The 20,410-nt window shown below is 33.5% G+C and overlaps 3 protein-coding genes across 5 annotated transcripts; 2 read left to right on the top strand and 1 right to left on the bottom strand.

Annotated features, from left to right (window-relative positions):
- The first annotated feature begins 2,376 nt into the window (after positions 1-2,376).
- On the top strand, positions 2,377-8,324 carry LOC103858666 (cysteine-rich receptor-like protein kinase 38). 3 transcript variants are annotated; one of them, XM_009136063.3, is made up of 7 exons: positions 2,377-4,971; positions 5,060-5,167; positions 5,234-5,367; positions 5,434-5,644; positions 5,724-5,961; positions 6,560-6,701; positions 6,786-8,324. In XM_009136063.3, the coding sequence occupies exons 1-7, from the start codon at positions 4,146-4,148 to the stop codon at positions 7,095-7,097; spliced, it is 1,971 nt and encodes a 656-aa protein (XP_009134311.1). In that variant the 5' UTR covers positions 2,377-4,145; the 3' UTR covers positions 7,098-8,324. The 3 variants fall into 3 exon arrangements, with proteins under 3 accessions (XP_009134311.1, XP_009134310.1, XP_009134312.1); XM_009136064.3 differs by having other exon boundaries at positions 4,146-4,971; positions 5,243-5,367; positions 6,786-7,097; XM_009136062.3 differs by having other exon boundaries at positions 5,060-5,367.
- A 2,084-nt stretch (positions 8,325-10,408) lies between these two features.
- On the top strand, positions 10,409-14,913 carry LOC103858667 (cysteine-rich receptor-like protein kinase 37). The gene is made up of 6 exons (XM_009136065.2): positions 10,409-13,053; positions 13,347-13,471; positions 13,540-13,750; positions 13,843-14,080; positions 14,156-14,318; positions 14,396-14,913. The coding sequence occupies exons 1-6, from the start codon at positions 12,102-12,104 to the stop codon at positions 14,654-14,656; spliced, it is 1,950 nt and encodes a 649-aa protein (XP_009134313.1). The 5' UTR covers positions 10,409-12,101; the 3' UTR covers positions 14,657-14,913.
- Positions 14,914-18,060: 3,147 nt separating this feature from the next.
- On the bottom strand, positions 18,061-19,581 carry LOC103858669 (ATP synthase gamma chain 1, chloroplastic). Its single transcript, XM_009136067.3, has one exon. The coding sequence runs from the start codon at positions 19,423-19,425 to the stop codon at positions 18,301-18,303; it is 1,125 nt and encodes a 374-aa protein (XP_009134315.1). The 5' UTR covers positions 19,426-19,581; the 3' UTR covers positions 18,061-18,300.
- Positions 19,582-20,410: the final 829 nt, after the last annotated feature.

Here is a 20,410-nt window from a genome sequence, read left to right on the forward strand (position 1 = left end):
AATATTTAAATTTTAAGTAATATTTTGTTACATTTTTCCTCCATAGATTTTGTTATAATTAAAAAAAATTATAGTTGATTTATTATTAATGTAAATAATCAAATATGTCATAAATAACTAATTCTTTAAGTTATTAGATAACTCAAACAAAACTTCAAGAACTCAAAACTAATTCATAATTGGTAACGTTTTAAATTTTTGTGTCTAGATCAAACTAAATCAAGTGTAATGCATGTCACCAATCAAATCCTAAATACTTGACCCATTTAGTATCTAAATACTTGACCTATGATACTACAAGGACCTAAATACAAAAACAAAACTTCAGTCAGTACTGGCCAATGATTTTTTTCATATTCTTCCTCGAAAAGAATACTTAGTATATTATATTATTACTATTTATTAATTCCAAAATGCTTATTTTTATAAAACTTACAAAATTTTACTCAAATATAATTTTAATTGAACTAAATCTTTATTATATACATAATTTTAGTTCCTATAAAGATATAATAATTTATATAAGCTTAAAATTATATTACTAAACTATTAATAATTTTTATAAATTATAAAACTAAAATATTGTATCTTTTCAGATTTAAACAAAATGATATAAAAGTTTAAGAACTAGTTTATAAGTAAATAAAATTAAACATTAAAATAACTTCATGAATAGTGTTTCTTCAAATTTTAGGAATACTATTTATAGTCTCTTTTTTCCAATGGTCCTTCGTTATGAAGAAAAAATTTCTTATTTGGTAGAGTATGAGTTTTTCTACTATGAATTCAATAATTTTTGGTTACTTTTTTTTCTGTCAGCAATAATTTTTGGCTACTCATAAACATTTTTAGTGGTAAAAAAAGTGATACCTCCTAAATATATATACATGCAAAATAATTATTAAAATTACTTTTTGCAGAAAATTTAAACATGAACGTTTTCGTTACGGTGGATAGAGAAAAAGATCGAGAAGCAGTTGACATAAAAGAGTTGACCAAAACGTTATAATAATTTCAACATATCAGAATAATACGCATCTGTTTGAATACATCAAACGGTGAAAAAAATACATCACACAAATTTTTAATATTTAATTAAGCCTTCCGTCAATTTACACATTTAGACAAAGAAAAACTTTATTTAAAACAAAAGTATCAGATAGTAAATTTCGATTTTTGATATCCACGAAACACGTAGACCGAAGTTGGAAAATTGGCAGGAACAACCTCCAAAAAATTATAATGTACTAAAAAACCGTAGCAATAATGTAATTATGATATAGTGTGTATTATATGTGTTAAATACAACCTTTATGTACAACTTAGAGCTGATTCAGAGCATTAGCATATGATTTAATAGAATTAACTTATTTTATATAATAATATCACAAATTATATTTATATCTAAAAACTATATAAACTTTTTTTAATAAAATTTATTTTTTCTAAAAAAAACTTTTTGAATAAAAATTAAAAAATTTAAAATTCTAAAAATAAATTTTTAAATTTTTAAAATAAAACTTTGAATTTTAAAATAAAATTTTAAATAAAATTTAAATTTGTTTTCAATAAAATTATTTTGCATTTAATATATAATTCATTATTGCCAATAAAAATATAAAAATTAAAATAGATAATATACCTATATTATTCAGAAATAAGTTAATTATATATGATATGTTAATTTTATATATAAATCATTTATTGCTCTACCATCTAGCATATTGGTTGTCATTAGTTGTACCAATCGAGGTCTAAGAAAAGAAGAGGTCTCTGTTAGGATTTAGTGAGTCCATGTCTAACTCTTTATTTCTGATTAGTACGATGGCCAGAACCTGGTCCAAAGATTCAGAATTTTTTCTATTACCCTAAGCCAAAATAAATAAATTTATATCTTTACATAGGAAAAATTATAAACAAAAATTTACATAGTGGAAAAAAAAATTATACAGCTCATGGGCTTCAATCCGTCGTTTATGTTGTGTGTGCTCCAGGCCGGCGCTAACGATGGCTCAGAATATGGCATGAATTGTAAACTCCATATCTTCTTGATCCATGAATCTTCCTTGTGATTCCAATACCCAGTGATACATTGTTGATTTGACTATCCGTAGAAACTGTTTTCATGCCAAAATCCCTTCTGGTTGTTAAGATGCACTCTTTGGAATGAACCTCTGTCGCTGGTATCTCCTACGTGGTTGGTGTGGGCAGTTTGGTTAGGCTCTAGTCGAACCACTGGTAATGCTTGTATTACGTCGAGGTCTTTCACCGTCGGCTCTGAGAATTATGATTGTAGTGATACAAAACAAGAGGCTCAGGCTTGCCAGCGGCGGTGATTTAGAGACGACTGTTGCACTGGTTTAGTTTCTAGAGTTTTTTCGAAACTTGGGGAATCCAAATTTTGGTTTATTTTGATCTTGGTTTTATTTCATCCTATCCTTTCAATGTAATCAGTAAACCAAACCTGGTTTGAGACAATTAATATAATATTTAATTACAAAAAACTATAGATATGATAATTACAGAAACCGATATATACATAAACCAGAACATATATTTTCTAAAATCTATCTCCAATGGTTTTCGATTTTTCTCTATAATTTACACTAAAATTAAATAATTCTATTATAGAATTATACATTGGAGAAAGAGTTACTATAATAAAATTACTCTATTTTAGTATAAATTATAGAGGAGTAAATAGTGTGTCATTTCCAATGCTCTAATACACTCCCAATTGTGAGCGTCTTCCAAGTACTTTAGCGAAGACATCTGCTACTACTTTTCAAATATATTATGCTTAGGGCATCTCCAACCCCACTCCATATTCAACTCTAAACTCAATTATGGAGTAAAATCTTCTCCAACCCTACTCCATATTCAACTCTAAACTCAATTATGGAGTAAAATCTTCTCCAACCCTACTCCATATTCAAGTCTAAAATGGAGTAATAGCTAGGGTTACTCCATTTATGGAGTAATCTTACCCATTACTCCATTTTGGAGTTGAACGTTTTATATTTATGAAATGGTCCTTTTAATTTTTAATGTTTTTATTTCATACTTAAAATAATATAATAACATAAAAAAAATATAATACTCAGCAAAAGATTACTTTATAGTTTACAGAAAATATGCATAAACTCATAAAAGTCAAAACTAAGAATAAAAAATATAAAATAAATATAATATATTATAAATAAGTAATTTAATAATTAATTCTGTAAATTGTTTTCGAAACTACCAAAATCGGTAAAGTATTATTCAAACGGAATAGATGAGTTTTTTAATCTTGTGTGTCAAAATTTTGATTGATAACATTTGTACTTGTTGAACTTGATATCTGCACAAACAAACAATAGGACCCAATACATAATTCAACAAAACAAAACTTTGTTTTTTCTTTATGTTCTTTTAATGCATAAAAATATTTTTGAATTAGAAAAATTGCATATGATAAAATCTGCACGAATTGAAATTGGAAGATAATCTATAGTTGTATTTTTAATGATAAATATTTAATTTAAATAAAATATATTATTATAGAAATTTTGTAAACATAAAATAGTTGGGTTAATTGTTAATTTTTTATAAGTTGAAGGTACTACTAATAACAATTATTAACTAAATGAAAAAAAAAATCCTTTTTTTATAGTAAAAATGGAGTAATACATTGGAGGAAAATCCAACTCCATTTTGGAGTTACACCATTTTGGAGTAAAATTTGGAGTAATACATTGGAAATGATCTTAGGGGTTCTAGATATTGGGACTCTTTCGAGGTAAAGAAGCAAGAGTCGCCCACGAGTACTAATTATTCAAACTTTCATAATAAGTAAAGCAGAAAAGAAAATTGACACAGTGGCCGTATTGAAAGGGTAACAACGAATTAGTATTCAACTCGGCGCTGGTACGTTGACGCCTTGACGAAGACTATATGTGAACACTGAACATGAGGGTGACTTGGATGGTCATTGAATTAGTCATTGAGATATGTCTGTAGATTCATTCTGTGGAGGAAGTGAACTGGGGAGACGGGCTAGTAGATGAATCCTAGACCAAAAACAAATCTCTCATACACCTATATATTTTTTAAGCAAATATAACAATTAACATAGCCCTAATCTCCATTTCATAACAATTATAATGAAAAACATTGCTACGATTTTACTCTCTATTTCCCTTCTTTTTCAAACTCTCAACGGAGTTAAAGCCGGCTTCCACTGCGTAGGTGACACCTTCACCGCCAACAGTAGCTACGGCCAAAACCGCGATTCTCTCTTTTCCTCTCTTGCTTCTCAAGTCATCACCAACCGTGGATTCTATAACGCCTCACTCAATAGCGTTCACGCTGTTGCCCTCTGCAGAAGAGGATACGAGCGGCAAGCTTGTATCAACTGCGTTGAAAAAGCCATTCGACAGATAAAAACAAGTTGTTCTGATCGCGTGGAATCGTTCGACTGGGACGGTGACGATGCAGACCAGGTATCTTGTCTTGTACGTGCAACAAACCACTCAACTTTTCAGAAACTCGATCTTGGACCAGCTACGAATGACGTAAGTCCCGTCAATATCGACTCATCCACCAAAAACATGACCCTCTTCCGCCAAGAATGGGAAGCAACCGTTAACCGAACACTTGAAGCTGCAATCGTCAACACTTCTGCATCGGTTCTCAAGTATTATGGAGTAGCTAATGTAGAGTTTGTGGAGTTTCCAAATGTTTACATGATGATGCAATGCACACCCGACATAACTTCAGGCGAGTGTAAGACATGTCTGGAAGAGTGCGTTACGTATTTTAGAGATGTGTCTTGGGGAAAAGATGGAGGTACAATTTGTCGACCAGGCTGTCTTTTCCGGTGGAATCTTTACTCTTTTTACGGTGCTTTTGCTAATATAACAAGAGTTCCTGCCCCTCCTAGACCTTTGATTCCTCAAGCACAAGCAACATCTGCTACTAGCTTGAAAGGTTTGAAACAAAATTATGAGTTATGTTCATTGCCGCCTATATAATTATTTGAGTTTCACATACATTAAAGACGAGTAAATTTTTGCAGGAACAATTATTGCGATAGTTGTGGTTCCTACCGTCATTCATCTTTTTGTGCTTCTTGGTCTGATCAGAGCATATCGCCAGATAAAAAAATCTAAAGACGAAACCAGTGGTACGCTCTCATTATTTTCAGTCAGCTTTTATAATGTATGTTTGCTCGTAAGTTTCTTTTGGTTAGTCTGTACAGAGGAGGACTGTATTTCCGATAGTCAGTTTATGCTGCGGTTCGATCTTAGCATGGTCCTAGTCGCAACCCGTGACTTCTCCCCTGAAAATAAGATCGGCCAAGGTGGATTTGGATCTGTCTACAAGGTAAAAAAAACTTGTATAAAATCATTAGATCGGTCAAAGATCTTATCGTATGAGAATTGTTTTTAGGGGATATTACCGAGTGGGCAGGAAATAGCAGTAAAAAGATTAACAAGAGGCTCAGGGCAAGGAGAGATGGAGTTCAAGAATGAGGTCTTACTCTTGACAAGACTCCAACATAGGAATCTAGTTAAGCTTCTAGGGTTCTGTAGTGAAGGAGAAGAAGATATTCTTATCTACGAGCATGTCCCGAATTCAAGTCTTGATCATTTCATATTCAGTAAGCCTTTTTGATGGGAGATGCTGCATTTTTTGGAACTATAAAGTTTTAGTATTGATGATTCTTTGGAAATCTGTAGATCAAGAGAAGCGTGTGCTACTGACATGGAATGTGAGGTACAGAATCATTGAAGGAGTTGCTCGAGGTCTTCTTTATCTACACGAAGATTCTCAGCTGAGGATTATTCACCGAGACTTGAAGGCGAGCAACATTCTTTTAGATGCTGATATGAACCCCAAAGTTTCAGACTTTGGGATGGCGAGGTTATTTAACATGGACCAGACTAAAGGAGTGACAAGGAGGCGCGTTGGAACCTTGTAAGTATAGAACCACCAACAATTATGATTGAAAATTACAAAATAAAGCCGATTGAAATTTGTTTCAAAAAAAAAGTCCATTAAAATCATTGAAATAAAATATTAAATACTCCCTTTATTTTAGAGTTTAAAATTTGTTTTATATTAAGTGTCGTTTTATATTTTCAGTGCATTTATTTATAGTTTTTCTAGTTTTAACCGTATTCTCTTTGTTCATTAATTAAAATAATCATATAAAATAATATATAAATTAAGGGGTAAAATAATAAATTTAGTGATTTTCTTAATATGTGTTTAAAAACCTAGAAGACATATAAAACAAAAAGAAACGGAAGGAGTATAAACAATAAGGAAAACATAAAAAGATTTCACAAGTTAGACTAAACACGAAATCAGAATTTGATCAATTTCTTTAACTCAGTAAGTATAATTTGTATTAGACTTGGATGATCTATCTCTTACATAGATACTGATGGATGTTATGTTATATAAAATAGAAATTTGAGAGATTCTGGATATTAGGATTATCATTAATGTCATTTTATTTCAGAGATTATTGAATAAGATCACCCCTCATGTTACATTTGTATGATTGCAGTGGCTATATGCCTCCTGAGTACGTTAAGAACGGAAGATTTTCAGCCAAAACCGACGTTTACAGTTTTGGGGTTGTGCTTTTGGAGATGATAACCGGTCAAAGTAACAAGAATTACTTTGAATCCTTGGGCCTACCCGCATATGTAAGCATATAATTATCACTCCTTTTCTTACTTGAACACACAAATGGGTCTCAAAAAATTATTGATTACTAAGTATATGTATAGGCTTGGAAGTCTTGGGTGGCCGGCGAGGCTGCCAGTATCATAGATCCTGTCTTGAGTAGGACCCCAACAAATGAAATCCTGAGATTCATCCACATTGGTTTGTTGTGCGTTCAAGAAAATGTTGCAAAGAGACCAACCATGAGTTTGGTTATTCAATGGCTTAGTAGTGACACTATCGCGATTCCTTTACCTACCATTGCTGCTTTCACCACGACCGAGTTGCATAGAACCGATGCAATGAATCAAGCCAAAGGTGAAGCTGGTACTCTGTCATTGAACAAGTTATCAGTCAGCGAGTTAAGTCCTCGTTGAATCGAAGAGCTCTATGTAAACTCATACATACAAGTGTGCATTATTCTTTCAATTACATTACAAGAACATTCTTCTTTCTCTCAGAAAACTCTCGTTGTTTATGATCAGTAATCGATCAAATCTCTTATATATTAATTAAGAAACATTGCAATATTTGAGGTATCCACATGTCATCACTAAAATGATTCTTAAAATCTTTAGAAAATATGTTGATCCATCTAAATATATATTATATTTTTTTCATAAAACTAACTATCAAATTAATTAGTAGTGTACTGAAAAAATATTTTTCAGTTTTTTCTTAAATAAAAGCTAAGGAGTTACATGTATAATTAACACATATATAAATATTTGATAACAATTTTGGTATCCTCCATCATTTTTATTTAATATTTATATTATTAAAAGAAATTAAAAACTCTTTTTTTATTGGTTGTTCTATTTCGGTCTGGTTATCCAGACCAACTCAAATTTGAGTAATAGAATAACCGTTTGTTGGCAAAAAAAAGAAAGAAATTAAAAAAATCACATTAACCATATAATAAATTTTAGATTGTTCTTATATCTTATATTTTGAATTTTTTAAAATAACTATAAATTACTAAAATTAGGGCTGAGCAATAAACCAAATACGAAAACTCGAATCAAACCCGATCCGATAAAACGAATCTGAACCCGACATAAATACCAAATAGATCTTGTTTTGTGCTATTTTGGTTTATGGGTCTCAATCTTCTGATTCAATTGTCGGATGAGACATAATACAGCTGCAACATTCATCTTCTTATAGATCCCAGCTATTTTCATATAAATAGTATTGGAAAAGTGATATCACTCAAATTACACTAAAAAGTAAATTACTCTCTCATATAAGAAGTTCAGTTCTAGTATTTAGGGATCGAATCCACAGAGACTCTAGAATTACACAATAGATCTATATTCTTTGAAGTAAAGCTAGATTAATAGGTTTTAAAGCAGTACATGAATTGGTGAGCTAAGTAATTGCTCGATTGGTTTGATTTGAGGTTGTTAACAGTTGGGAAAATATCTAGATTCAGGTATATTCTCAGGTATGATAAGTAAATAACTTAATTTGGGGTTTTAGGGGTTTATTGATATTAATTGTTCTTGAATTTAAACTCAGATATAATCAATTTGATTATCTAATATGGATCTCGAATTTTAACTATCGTATGTTAATCGCGAGAAAGTGTCAATCGATGATTCGTTAAGAATATCGATCGATACACCTATCAAAATATTGATCGAGAGAACTATCGTTGCGTCGATCGATGCTTCTTCCAGAAAGCTTTACGGATAGGTTTGATTTATATTCTCTAACTTACTAGCTAGATCAACTCTCGTGTGTACATATTCGGTTAAATCATGCTAGTTAATTTCAGGTATTGAGTCAAGCGATGGCTTGTTCTCAATTAATCCTAAGATTCTAAGTTTAAAGGTTGATCAATCCTAAACTTAGCTTTAAGAACAACTAGATGAAGAACTATATTTTTAAACACCCTAGCAACAGTTTAAGTCAGTAATACATTTATCAACCTATTGAGAAACCTAAACTAACAGTAAGACTACTCAGACATATTCATAAAGCATATGACTATGATGGTCTAAATAATACTTAAATAAATGAATAATAAAGAGTAAGTAATGGAGTAAATGAAAGCAAGAGAGTTCAAGATCTTCTATGTTTTGTAGTTCATATCTATCTCTCCAAACTTAAGCTCTCTCTTCTTTCAATGGTGGTTTCTTACTTCTCTCCAAACTAGGTCTAAAAAGTCTCTAGGCAAGTCTGCCTCTAAAATAATACAAAACCCTAATAATAGAGCCTAACAGGCGGTCAGGGACTTAAAATGTAATTATTGGAACTTTTGTGAAACTTGCAATCTTCTAATTTTATCATTAAGTCGTAGATGGCTTTGCCATTGATCGATGATGCAAGTCTTTCATCGATCGATTGTGCTTGGTAATTATCGGTCGATATTCTGACAAATAATCGACTCTCTCTGTTTTCAGCAAAGCTCTCAAAACGTCTCCAAATTGCTCCAAATACAGCATTTTCCTCAAATAAGTACATGAACCTATAATTACTTTAAATAGACTTTATATAGTAGTAAATATATCTTAAAATACTTATATATCATGGCTAATAATGGGTAAAATCCATGGTCTATCAGAAAGGATCCGCCCCGTTTGATACTGGTTGTGGCGGATTGACAATTTTTTTTCAAAAAAAATTAATCTTTGTAATTTTCAAATAAAATTTAGTAAATTCGTATCCGTCGAGTTTTTAGATTATCCGCAAATTATCCCCATATAATAATAGTTAAAATTATAATTTATTTTTTAAATATATTTTCTTATAAATAATTTTAAAAATAATGTTTAGATATTATAAAATATTTAAAATTAAAAATTAGATAAATGAAAATATTTTCTAAAAATATTTTTGAAATTTTAGCGGATTGGCGAATACAGAAATGGTTGATCTGCTTTTGTCCCATATCCTACAGTCAACCCACATTTGTCCCATATACAAAAAAAAAAAACTTAATGCGCAGCGCGGGGCGGAGTGAAACCCGCTGTTTTTGAACAAGATTTCCAGCCTTACTTACAGACATATTTCAATGACCATCAACGTCATCTGCATGTTCACATCTGAAATCTTCGTCAATGTCGAGTTACCCTTTCGATACGGGACATAGGCTGTGCCAAACTGCCAATTAACTCCCTTTGAATACAGTTTTGTCAGTTTACTTTTGGACATTAACGTAATATAAAAGTTGGACTAATTAACTAGGTTGGGATAACATGTGGAATAACTCGTGGGTGAGTCTTGCTTAGTGTGAGAATCAATGCCACTTGGCTGCAGGCCAAAAGCTATATTTATGTGGCATGGCAATTTCCCCGCACCGTGATATGTTTATATCATCAAATATAACGGAAAAGTTAAAAATAATATTATATTAAAAACAAGCACAAATACTGGAAACATCTTGGTTAGTCCTTTGACCCTGCGTTTACGTTGAGTCTTTCGACCGCTAGACTTGTAAATTTAGTTATCTATGTACAAATTTATTTTATTGAACTGAAAAAAGATTAAACTGAAGTCCATTAAATAACCAAACACAACTTCTGGTTGTAAGATGCATCACACAGATAGACCTTCTTCCAGATATTCAAATTGATTTATATCTTTATGGCCATTTGTGAAACTAATAATTTCGCACTAGAGGTGAATCGATCTCTGGCCTAAACCAACAGAACAACTCTTCCTCTAGTGCGGTTAAAATAATGTCTTTGTATTTTAATTTAATTTATTTATCTATTTTTATATAAACATATTTGTACTTCTTAAAATAATGTCATATTTATCTTATGCATTAATATTGAAATTTTGTACCATGTTTATATTGTGATTGACTTCCAGTGAAAGCAGGAGTTTTACTGTTTTAGGTAAAAGAATGATGGTGTCATTACTCTTAACCCCCACCTTCTAGTTGGTAAGAAACCAGTTGTCCAAAATAGTCTCAAAGCAACTTCAAGAAAACTGAAAAAATGAAATAAAAGCAGACTGCTTGGTGTACGTTTGACTTTGGACTACTGAAGACTTTCGACTTTGGAAACAATGTACGTTTTTCCCGATATTTATGATGTAATTTTTCTTTAAGGCTTTCATATATTTATTATGTAACGTGTTTGATCAGGTAAAATAAAAAGAATCCATGTACTCTTTAAGGACCACACGGCCATGAAAGTATGAAACCCAAATGAAAGAAAAACAGTTGTGATATCAAATTGATGGTTGTTTAATAGTTGTAAGAGTTTCGAGATTACTGAAGAGTTCTGTATAATTAACGGTCAACTCTCATCACTAACATAGATTATAGACCAAAACTCCAGAATTATACGGTTTATATTAAACAATAAAACTGTAAACACAACCAAGAAATTAGACTTTTATATAATTAAATCTCTTACAATAAAAATATAGATTATTTCAGCTAGTAAAGAAAATAAAACGAGTATGCAAGTCAAAATCTTATCTTCTAGGTCAACTGGTAACCATTTCTCACGTCATATATTTGTCATGTCTAACCAAAAAATATACATTAGTTAGTGTTATATATTAGGCATGTCTCCTATAATGAAAACTAGAGTTTGAACCCGCACGTCCGTGCGGATATTTTTTTCTTTTATAAATGTATAATTTTGATATTAAATTTACATTTTAGCTTTAAATATTATGTAAATTTTCTTGTTTAGATTTCTTAAATATATATTGATCTAATTTATTTATTTTACTTTGTTATTAAATATTATTTTTGTATACAATACATTTTTTAAATTAATTTAATTTACAATACATTTAGTTATATATTTTATAGTATAACTAACCATTTTAGAAATGATGATATAATATGTTAGCCCACATTTGAGTAAAATATGTTTAATTAAAATCATATAATATAGCAACTATATATTTATATAGCACTATAGCTATGAAAATATTAAAAGTTAATTATATTATAAAAATCATGTAGTTGTATAACTATAATTTACCATCCATAATTTCATATTAATAATCAAATTCAAACCAATGTTGTTGTATATTTCTGATGCCTTACAACTAAAACAGCAACTCTATTAGGCTTTGAAAATTTTTAAATGAATAAATAAGAAACAATTAAGTACAATGAAATCTCTGTAGTTTCAAATGAAATAAATGGTGAATGTTTTACAAATGTATAGTAATTAGGATGAAGTTAATGTTGTTAACCATAAAAATAGGAGAGACACATTTGTAATATTAAAAGTAAATTAAGGGAACTTAAAGATATCTTATTTTAAAGGTATATTCCTAGTGAAATATGAATAGGTCCAAACTTAAATGACAACATTTATAAGTAGATAAAAAATAGGACTCTAAATTAATAGAATAGATACAGATTCATTTTTTCAATCCTATTGATTTGATAATTTGAGTAAATGGGAAAGAGTTGGGTTATGATAACTTCCCCCTTCTTTTTTATTCTGTTCCTTCAAACCCTAAAACATGTTCACGCCAGTTTCAAATGCTACGGCGACTTTTTCACCCCAAACTACGGCGTCAATCGAGACAACCTCTTATCTTCTCTTCCTTCTAACGTCGTCAATAACGGCGGTTTCTACAACGCATCACTTGGCAGCGTATCCAGAAACAATAGTGTCCACGTTGTCGCCTTATGCAGACGCGGTTACGATATCCAAGCTTGTAAGACATGCCTCGAGCATGTCATTGACGACACAAAAGCCAACTGTCCTCACCAAATGGAGTCTTTCTCGTGGGTCACTGAACAAGCCGATGACGTTTTATGCAATCTACGTTACACTAATCACTCGACTTTTGGCAAACTAGAGCTTTCGCCATTTACTATCAACCCTAATCCGAACGTTATAGAATCATACAAGAATATGACCTTCAGCCAAGAATGGATTGCTATGGTTAATAGGACGCTCGATGCTGCTTCTACGGCTGACACTTCCTCAGTACTCAAGTACTATAGCGCCACAAGAACAAAGTTCACAGAGATTCCAGATGTTTACGCGATGATGCAATGCACGCCTGATTTATCGCCAAGTGACTGCAACAGATGTCTTAGAGAGAGTGTTAATGACTTTCAAAGGCAGTATTGGGGAAGACTAGGAGGTGGAGTTGGTCGGCCTAGCTGTTATTTCCGGTGGGATCTTTTTGAATTTTATAAAGCTTTTGGTAATGTTACAAGGGTTCTTGCTCCTCCTAGTCAAGCTTCTCCGACTGCTCTGGATTGTGGGAGAGACGAGAAAGATTTCGAAGGAAGACATATTGCAATCATTGTGATCCCTGCAATCATTAATCTTATTATATTTGTTGCTTTAGTCTGTTCTTGGAAGAGAAAAACGCCACGCACCGGAATCAAAGGTAAAGTTATTTAAACAACACTATATATTAAGTTTTGTTAGATCATGTATTATATTAGAAGTTCTAACATGCCTGGTATATAAGAGTCGATTGGTTTAAGTTTAAATTAAGATAATGAAATATGATATCAAAACCCATTTTATCAACCCAAATAAGATTTGTCCAAATAGGCCAAGGATGAGATTCGATTCAAGATAACATATGAGCCAAATCTCAAGGGAATGTATTAGTATTTCCCATTGACAGTTAGAATATATATATAGATTTCTTACATGTCTCATGGTGATGTGCAGAGTCTTCTGATCCATATGATGGTCAATCTATGTTACGGTTTGACTTTGTAATGCTTCGAACTGCAACCCATGACTTCTCTCCTGAAATGAAGCTTGGTGAAGGTGGATTTGGATCTGTCTACAAGGTAAAATAATCTTATAAGTCCTATATTTAGATGGGTCAGTGATCATATAGAATTACAATGGTTTTCAGGGGGTGTTACCGAACGGCCAAGAAATAGCGGTAAAAAGATTAACAAGAGGTTCAGGGCAAGGAGATATGGAATTCAGGAATGAGGTTTTACTCTTGACAAGACTCCAACATAGGAATCTTGTTAAGCTCCTTGGGTTTTGTAATGAAGGAGATGAAGAGATTCTTGTCTACGAATTTGTCCCCAATTCAAGCCTTGACAACTTCATATTTGGTGAACCTCCTTTACTAGACCATTCCATTTTGTTACAATAATTTTTGAAAACAACAAAATCTAAAAAAATAAAAATTCTTTGATATCTACAGATGAAGCCAAACGTTTTCTTCTTACATGGGAAGTGAGGTACAGAATTATAGAAGGAGTTGCAAGAGGGCTTCTTTATCTCCATGAAGATTCCCAGTTGAGGATTATTCACCGGGATTTGAAGGCAAGCAATATTCTCTTAGACGCTGAGATGAACCCTAAAGTTGCAGACTTTGGGATGGCAAGGCTTTTCAACATGGACCAGACTCGTGGACAGACTAGCAAAGTAGTTGGAACCTAGTAAGTATGCTCTGTTTTTCCTTTCTTAAAATTATTCCATAAACATTTCCATTTAATGTGACTTGGTTAATGCAGTGGATATATGGCTCCAGAATACGCGACATATGGACAATTCTCAGCTAAATCTGATGTGTATAGCTTTGGTGTTATGCTCCTAGAAATGATAAGTGGCAAAAGAAACAAAAACTTGAAAGAAGAAGAAGAAGAAGAGGGAGAACAAGAAGGGCTTCTAGATTTTGTAAGATTTTCACATATTTTGATCATCATTCTTCTTTTCTTCCTAAAGATATTGAAATGTTAAAAAATTCTTTACAGGTATGGAAGAAGTGGAATGAGGGAAAATATGCAGAGATCATCGATCCTTTGGCTGCGCCGAGTAACAACATCCCAGTAGACCAAGTAATGAAGCTCATTCACATAGGTTTATTGTGTGTTCAAGATGATGTTTCCAAAAGGCCTACCATTAATTCAATTCTCATATGGCTTGAAAGTCATACTGCTATAACCATGCCTGTGCCCACACCTGTTACTTTTCTTACGGCACCACCGTCACCATCATCATCGCTGCATGGCTAGTGAACCATCTAGCATGTTTGTATACTTCTTTGGCTTGCTTTATGCAATTAAAGAGATGCCGTGTAGTGCAAACAAATTATCTTTATAAATAGAGGGAGGCTTGTATTGTATTATTATTTTCTTAACGTCAAATTCTTACGTACTTATTTCTCCATTGCAATGGTTGGTGTCCACTTCTTGGCATTCAAACCATTGCATATCCATCAAAATGAACTTATATGAAACTTTGTTTTTCGGATGCCATTCCGTTTGCTAAATTGTTTATTGTTTCATGAACATCTAAAACCTGAAAATTTGACTAACTTAAAACGAATAAGAATTAAAAAAAATTGTGAAACAAGACTGAACATTGATGGATATTACAAAAAAGAAAAAAAAAATCATTTTTGAGAAACACAATTGAGTTTTAGCCTTTCATGAAATTCTGATGCTACTTCTTTTAAAATACAATGATATGATAATTAGGTTTTGAATGACAGTGGAATCAAGTAATCATCTCTTTTTCAAATGGTTGATTACTCACTAGAAGTTCGGTCGGTTTTAAGAAAAGGCCTCCCTAGTTCGGTTTGATAACATATATAGCATCTCTTTCACAAGACAAGATACAGTTTTGCACTTTTTGATTCGATATGCATTTCTTACATTCCACAGTTTCTAGAAGCATAACTATAACGCCCCGTCCGTCCACGGTTAATGGACGGTCGGGACGTTACAGGTTCATGCGGGTAACCCATGGGAACCGAAGACTACCATTATAGGCCGGAGGCGGGATTTGGTTTACCGGCAATTGCGGCTTTGCTTGCACAGGATACGACATCTGACCCTTCTTTGTATTGGGACAATAGCTTCACCAATCGAAGGCTAGAATCAGGGAAGGCTTAAGACACGGGGCAAGGGGCTTGAGCTTCGATTGGGGCCCAACCGTTTTTGCATAAATAATGTTAAGAGGGGTTTAATTTTCTAAAAAAAATTAGGGGTAAGGCCCAAAAATTTAAATTACCCACAGATAAGCTGATCATGTCAGTGTCAGTTGCTTACGAAAATTAACTATCTTCACCAACTTCACCAATTGCTTTAGGTTAATTGATTTAATCTTACAGAAGAAGAGATGTCTTAAGCATGAATATCAACTTGTTTAATTTGAAACACTTCCTATAGTTGTCACAATAACTTCTTTTTTAATCACAGCATTTTTAAGCCATCAACCAAAAAGCATCCGGATACAAAGTGGAAGAAGATGTGTCGGACAAATCTTACAATTAGGAAACATTAAAAATAGGTTTGCCATGGGAGATGAATCAAAACAAAACAAACACCAACCATAAAAGCAACCAAAATAGACATAAATGCAACTGTGACAAGTGCCATGGCTCGTAGCATAGCTTTCTGTATAAGTTGAAAATCACTCTGGCGTTGTCCCCAAATGAGATGTGTTAGTGCTACAATAGAACTAAACAGTGAAATGGTGTTGCACATCAGAAAAACCATGAATATTGCTTTCTTGACCAAACCTGGACCTGGAGCAGAACTGATGTAAAGCTTTGTGCATGTGAAACCCATAACAAATGTCACAGCTGCTGCCATTATCGCAGCCCACGCAAGAAATTTGATGCCACCTTTTGAATCTTCTATATTTTGCTGGTTAGATCTTTTGCGACGCCGTGAAGCACTCGAGAGACGTGGTTGTGAGCCAGCAGATCCCAAGGCCATATCCGAGTTAAATCTCTGTCAAGAAGTTAGATAAGACATAAATTGATAGGAATTTATGAGAAAAACATGTTGTTAAAATACCAGATTCAGAATAGAAATTTGGATGGTAAAGTTGACAAAAAGAGATCATAAACTCACGTCTTCTTAAAAATTGAAATCCAAAAGGATAAACAGAACTTAAAAGTTAAAACTCGGAAACACGCACTCAAAGATTACCTTAGACACTTTGAAATCTAGTAGACGAAAGAGGAAGAAGAAAACGTGGAAGATAATTGGGGTAGTAGCAAGTAGCAACCACATTATTTGATCTGATCAAGTCATTGACTTAATCTCCGCAATAAAGAAAACGTCTGAACGTGCGTACCAATCAACATCCATGCTTTAGCTTGCCAAGCATGCAATAAAAACAATATAATCAAGTCGTTGAACTTCGTATTCTTTTTACATCAACCATGAGGTACATAACCGTGATGAGTTCACCTTGATGAATAAAGGGTCTTTTTAATTGGGTTTGAATCCTTGTTGGGCCGTTTGGCTCTATATACTTCACGATTTTGGATCGTGATTTGGGGTGGTATATTTTTATACATTTCTATCAAAAAATGAACTGTAGTTTCAACTTTCTTCTAAAGAACAAGATCTTTAGTACTTTCTACATTTTGTAATAATAAAAGAAAGGGTTTTGTAATTCTAACCTCTGTTATGTTTTCTCGTTACACGATTTACTTTCATTGTTCACCTATCACCCGCGTCCACCGCTTTATGTTCTACAAATCATTCACTGCTATTAGATCTATTAAACAAAAAAAAAGATATTCCCAACTTTTAGTGAGAGACGTCACAAGAAAATTATGCTTTCAGTCTTTAAAAGTATACCTCCTAAAACAGATTATTAGTAAATAATAATTCAAAATTTTAGATGGCATAGGTGCTCGGCCGTTAAGCTTGAAAACCAGGAGACTCGACTCAGGTGCTCGGTCCATGAAGTTTGGCTCAGCTCATTAGGTCAAACCGACTTAGGGCAAATAAATGAAGAGGTTTCAGTATAAAAGAGGGATAATGTACACAAAGTAGGACATTCAGACTTCACTACAAAGGTTGACTGCTAGAAACTAGGGTTTTCTCTAATTTAGCTTCTTCTTTTTTTTAGCTTAATCTTACCGATTTGTATTTTCTGGCAGACTCCACTGAATGCTGTCTATTTTTTTCATACAAGCATTGTAACATACTTCTGTTTGATCAATAAAACGCATTTGAAATAACCCACAATCGAGTTTTGTTCATCTCCTAAGAACCGATCTAACTCAGATTCGACACTAGTCGATTTAAACGTAAAAGAAATTGTATGTAAGTGGGAGTTAACCTTTGCCGAAAAGTTACAAATGGAGTTAGCCATCACCTCTACGTTCTAACCATCTACATTATATAATATATTCATTTTTAATGTAGTATTTCTAGTTTATCTCTTAGGATGATTGTTTGTTGAACAAATCTGATTTCCTATTCAATGTTCTTTTCTTTATTTGATATTCCTTTGAAGAGTGCCATTTGAAGTTCATGTAGCTACATCAAAACTATTTGACAATAGATGACCAAAAGATAAACAAACACTTAGCAATAATACTCATGATAACTCTCTCTTTTCTGCCTAACTAAGATCGTTCATAACAACAATTCAATATGACTAAAGTAACTGTTCACAAAAACAAATTTTATTCTTTGAAGGATCCTGCAAAACCTCCACATTCACAATTTTCTTAAACCATTTATCCAATGGAAGGCCAAAATAAATACAACCGCATTATGTTTGTAATTGCATGATTTTAAAGAGAAGATCAGAACAAGTTCTAGACAAATTATACATTATACCAACGAGAACGATGATAAAAAAAAAAAAGGGTCTGCTCATATATCAAATAGGGTACCAACACAAATCAAGCCTGTGCATTAGCTCCAGCAACAATCTCAAGAATCTCTCCAGTAATCTTAGCTTGACGCTTTCTATTATACACCATCGAAAGCGACTTCTTAAGATCAGATGCATTGTCCGAAGCACTACTCATTGCACTCATTCTAGCTGCAAGCTCACTCGCCAACGACTCCTGTAAAGCCCTAAGAATCTGACTGTTGAGATACAAAGGCAACAGAGCATCAAGAATCTGAACAGGGTCTTGCTCGAACTGCAAGATCGGGGAGAAATCAGCGGTTGGTGTCCTAAAAGTCTCCCTTTCGACCGTCAGCTTCCCTTCTTTGGTCGTTAGCCTGAAGAGCTCGTCTTCAGCAGCGTCCACACAGTTCCCATTGATGTCACAGATCTCTCCTTTGGGCGATAGAGGCAGTAGCGTGTGGATCACGGGTTCTGACTTGACCAGAGACACGAACTTTGTGTACAAGAGCTCGACTTTGTCGACTTCCTCGCTTATAAACAGAGAGAAGACATCATCAGCAACAGCTTGAGCTTCTTTCGCGGTCGGTAAGGTCCCGGCTTCGAGGTACTTGTCGACGGGGATGTACGGACGACGGAGGAAGTAAGAGTTTCCCTTCTTCCCCACGCTAATGACTGTGTAGTCAAGACCTAGACCTTGAAGCTCCTTGATCCTCGCCTCTGCTTTCTTGATGATGAAGTTATTGAACCCACCACATAACCCACGATCTCCGGTCACGACCACGAGTGCAACTTTCTTAACCGGTCTGATCTTGGTTAAGGGCACATCGATGTCATCGGTTTGAAGCTGTTCGTTGATGTTGTAAAGAACCTCGACTAGGGTTTCTGAAAAGGGTCGGCCGTTGACGACGGCTTCTTGAGCTCTCCTGACTTTTGCGGCAGCGACAAGCTTCATGGCTTCGGTGATCTTCTGAGTGTTTTTGACGGAGTCGATACGGTCTCTGAGCTCACGGAGAGAGGATTGGATTGGTGAAACGGAGGAGGATCTTGAAGGAGAGGAGTTGTGGTTTGGGAGAGGAAGTGGGTTGAGAACAGATCGGAAGGACAAGGAAGAGGAATCAGAGAGAGATGGTTTTGATGAAAGATACATTGTTGTTAGGTTAGTGCAAGCCATTGTTCTCGATCTTGTTGTGAGAGAAGACAAGTTTTTCTTCTTTCTGTTCGGACAGAGATTTTGTGTAACCTTATCTATGTTCTTTGATTGTAAGAAGAAGGAAGAAAGGAAAGAAGAGAAATTGAGTGGAGGGAAGAGAAGGTAACGGATGAGGTTTGGAGATAAGGTTTTGAACCTTTGTTTTTTTTTTTAAGTCTTTGATGTAGGATTCATTTTGTTGACGTGGCATTGTATGAGTGGAGAATCCGATATCTTCGTTTGATTATCAGCCAACCAGTGCTTATTAGTTTTGTGTCTCTCCCAATGAGAGGAAATATATGATGAAACAAGTGATATAAATTAAATTGATGTGTTCGGTTTGGTTCAATTTTATTCGGTTTACTCAGATAAATTTGTACTTTAATGCAATTGAACAGGGTCTAGATATTTTATCTTAAATTCGAAGAACCGAATCGAGAAAACCTGAACCAAAATCGAACCAAAAATCAAATTAATACATAAATACTTAAATACAATTTTTATACTTAAAAATATCAGTTATATATAAGATGGACTAGCAAATTATCTCTAGGACGATTTTGTGACTTCTATTGAAAGCGGTTCTGAGCTTTGTATCATGGTTTCTTGTGCTTTCTGGTATATGGACGTATTTATGTTTGTACCTTATCTTTGTTTAACGCAGTGATGAGAGCATATATATAAGATGGGAACACTCAACGGTATCAATCCTCAACTTGTCGCTGCCATTTGTTCCATGGTCTATTTGGATCTGATGGAGCCGCTTCGTTTGCTCCTGAGGCGCTTATGGCATAACTGGATGGTTTTTTCTGTCTTGCTTGTTTCAGTTCTTGTGCTATTGTGGCTCTTAATATGTGTCAGCCGTCTTTTTTTTTGTCTAGGATTTCATTGCAGCTTGCTTAGCATACACGGATTTGTTTTCTTCCATGACGATGAAGCAGTTGTTCGATAGAGAGCATATTTTGAA

Source organism: Brassica rapa, chromosome A03 (genome assembly GCF_000309985.2).
Source record: "Brassica rapa cultivar Chiifu-401-42 chromosome A03, CAAS_Brap_v3.01, whole genome shotgun sequence".
NCBI lineage: Eukaryota > Viridiplantae > Streptophyta > Magnoliopsida > Brassicales > Brassicaceae > Brassica > Brassica rapa.

Bases quoted from the DNA above. Each gene is read 5' to 3' on its own strand.
- LOC103858669 (XM_009136067.3), bottom strand. From the start codon at position 19,425: ATGGCTTGCACTAACCTAACAACAATGTATCTTTCATCAAAACCATCT.
- LOC103858667 (XM_009136065.2), top strand. From the start codon at position 12,102: ATGGGAAAGAGTTGGGTTATGATAACTTCCCCCTTCTTTTTTATTCTG. The intron at 14,081-14,155 runs GTAAGTATGCTC...TGGTTAATGCAG, and splicing joins AGCAAAGTAGTTGGAACCTA to TGGATATATGGCTCCAGAAT. The intron at 14,319-14,395 runs GTAAGATTTTCA...AATTCTTTACAG, and splicing joins AAGAAGGGCTTCTAGATTTT to GTATGGAAGAAGTGGAATGA.
- LOC103858666 (XM_009136062.3), top strand. From the start codon at position 4,146: ATGAAAAACATTGCTACGATTTTACTCTCTATTTCCCTTCTTTTTCAA. The intron at 4,972-5,059 runs GTTTGAAACAAA...AAATTTTTGCAG, and splicing joins ATCTGCTACTAGCTTGAAAG to GAACAATTATTGCGATAGTT. The intron at 5,368-5,433 runs GTAAAAAAAACT...AATTGTTTTTAG, and splicing joins GATTTGGATCTGTCTACAAG to GGGATATTACCGAGTGGGCA.